Source organism: Sprattus sprattus (genome assembly GCF_963457725.1).
Source record: "Sprattus sprattus genome assembly, chromosome: 1".
In the NCBI taxonomy this organism is placed as follows: Eukaryota; Metazoa; Chordata; class Actinopteri; order Clupeiformes; family Clupeidae; genus Sprattus; species Sprattus sprattus.
This window is the reverse complement of record NC_137920.1, coordinates 10,791,939-10,794,438: the sequence shown is the minus strand read 5'-3', so window position 1 is coordinate 10,794,438 and position 2,500 is coordinate 10,791,939. Positions and strand designations below refer to the sequence as shown.

Below are 2,500 nucleotides of genomic sequence, written 5' to 3'. Positions count from 1 at the left end.
TCTTTTTCTCCCTGTCATCTCTCTCTGTCTCTCCATCCCTCTGTCTCTCTGTCTGTCTTTCTCTCTTCCTCCCTGTCATCTCTCTCTGTCTCTCCATCCCTCTGTCTCTCTGTCTGTCTTTCTCTCTTTCTCCCTGTCATCTCTCTCTGTCTCTCCATCCCTCTGTCTTTCTGTTTTTCTCAATCTCTCTCTGCCCATCGTCCTTCACATCACCACCACCATTTAGCTATTTTTCTTAAGGTAAAGCAGAATTAAATTAAATTAAAACTCTCTCCCTTTCTCCTTTCCTCCTTTCCTCCCTCTCTCCCTCCCTCCCTCTTTCCCTTCCTCCCTCTCTCTCTCCCTCTCTCCCTTCCTCCCTCTCTCCCAGGTCTACAGCAGTATGGAGCACCTCACCCAGCTTGACCCCAAGGCTCCAACAGTGACGCGTCGGGAACGCAATGGTCGCCGTGACGATAAGATGGCAAAGAGGGAGAGTCTGGGTAGCTTCAGCCTGAGGGAGAAGAGCTGGAGGACAGGATCACCTGAGATGTGAGCTCTAGTCATTCAATAATTACATACCTTTTAATGGCCATTTAACATGAATTAAAACTCTATTCATTTAGTCTTACAGACCTATAAATGGCCAGTTAACATGACTGAATACTCTATTAAATCGCTTTATTCCCTTGTTATTACCATTACTCAGTCGTTTATAACAGGTGTTGTTATTTCCACTACTCTGTGGTTTATAGCAGGTGATGTTATAACCATCACTTTGTTGTTTATAACAGCTGCTGTTATTACCCTCACTCAGTCGTTTATAGCAGGTGTTGTTATTTCCACTACTCTGTGGTTTATAGCAGGTGATGTTATAACCATCACTGTGTTGTTTATAACAGCTGCTGTTATTACCCTCACTCAGTCGTTTATAGCAGGTGTTGTTATTTCCACTACTCTGTGGTTTATAGCAGGTGATGTTAAAACCCTCACTCAGTCGTTTCTAACAGGTGATGTTATTTCCATCAGACAGTCGTTTATAGCAGGTGATATTATTACCCTCACTCCGTCGTTTAAACAGGCGATCTTATTCCCCTCACTCTGTTGTTTATAGCAGGTGATGTTATGTCCATCACTCAGCGTTTATAACAGGTGATGTTATTACCATCAATCAGTCGTTTAGAACAGGTGATGTTAAAACCAATACTTTGTCGTTTATAACAGTTGCTGTTTACGACTTTGCCGTGTATAACAGTTGCTGTTATCACTTGGTCGTTTATAACAGGAAGCGCCTGTCGTGCTCCGAGTCGCTGTACTCCGAGGGCGACTCCAGCCCTCCTCTGGGCGCACGGCGTCGCTTCTCTGCCCTGATCGACGCGCAGCGCCTGGCCTCGCCCCTAGAGGGGGACACTGAGTTCATCACCAGACAGACCCCCAGCACCAGGCCACGAGGAGTGTCACTAGAGGGAGGGGTCCCAATTGCCATGGCATTCCCCCAACTAGCCACTAGCATCAAAGAGGGAGGAGCTACTGCTACAGGTGAGAGAGAAAAAAGCGAGAGAGAGAGAGAGTGAGGAAGAGAGGGAGGGAGAGGGAGAGAAAGAGAGAGAGAGAGGAAAGGAGGACAGCAGCTATCATACGTAGGTGGAGAGACAGACAGACAGAAAGAAAAAAGCCATGCAAAATACCTCTTGGGAAAACTGCTTTCAAGAAAACAAATAAAAAACTTTACGACACAGACATTTGGTTGAACTTTACCAGAGAACCATTTCCTATATTGTTATTTTCTGTAAAACTGTTAAAATAGCGATACACTGTTTCATTTTATATGTTTTTGTTTATCTTTGATGTCATAGATAAAGCAGCCAAGCCAGGTGATGCAACTCCATCAGCGATTCCCGCAGCCGCAGTAGGTGTCGTCTCCATGGAGACTGTCCCTAAGGACGCAGTCTCCACGGATCCCCTGGCGCCGCGGGCAACCAACGACCTGGTCCTGAGGCGGGCGCGGCATCAGAAGCTCACCGGTGATGCAGACCGACGGAGCTCCCGTCCCGGCAACAAGGTCATCAAGTCCGCCTCGGCAACGGCACTCTCAGTCATGATCCCAACAGGTAGGGCTTTCACTTTCACTTTCACTTTCACTTTCACTTCCACATTCACTTTCACTTCACTTTCACTTTCACTTTCATATCAAACTGCACTCTCAGTCATGATCCCAACAGGTAGGGCCATATCAAACGGCACTCTCAGTCATGATCCCAACAGGCAGGGCTTTCACTTTCACTTTCACTTCACTTTCACTTTCACTTTCATATCAAACTGCACTCTCAGTCATGATCCCAACAGGTAGGGCCATATCAAACATAAAATGTACTACATCAATTCCATTGATTTTTTTGCTACAGTTATTTTTGACTATTTTTGATGTCCTATTAAGGATATACTATGTTAGGCGTGTACAAGGAAGGGGGAAGGAGAACATAGATTAGTTGAGTCTGCAGGGCAAGGGCTCCTCCTCCCA

The 2,500-nt window shown here is 46.0% G+C and overlaps 1 protein-coding gene across 1 annotated transcript in view; it reads left to right on the top strand.

Moving 5' to 3' along the window:
* LOC308367299 (microtubule-associated serine/threonine-protein kinase 1-like) overlaps nt 1-2,500 on the top strand; it is a gene marked incomplete at both ends in the record, with an annotated part of 37,608 nt that overhangs the window by 11,673 nt on the left and 23,435 nt on the right. Inside the window, 3 exons of the mRNA XM_080841182.1 lie at nt 371-531; nt 1,265-1,518; nt 1,836-2,090. Of these exons, the coding sequence (XP_080697308.1) occupies nt 371-531; nt 1,265-1,518; nt 1,836-2,090 (670 nt within the window). The remainder of the gene's footprint in view (nt 1-370; nt 532-1,264; nt 1,519-1,835; nt 2,091-2,500) is intronic.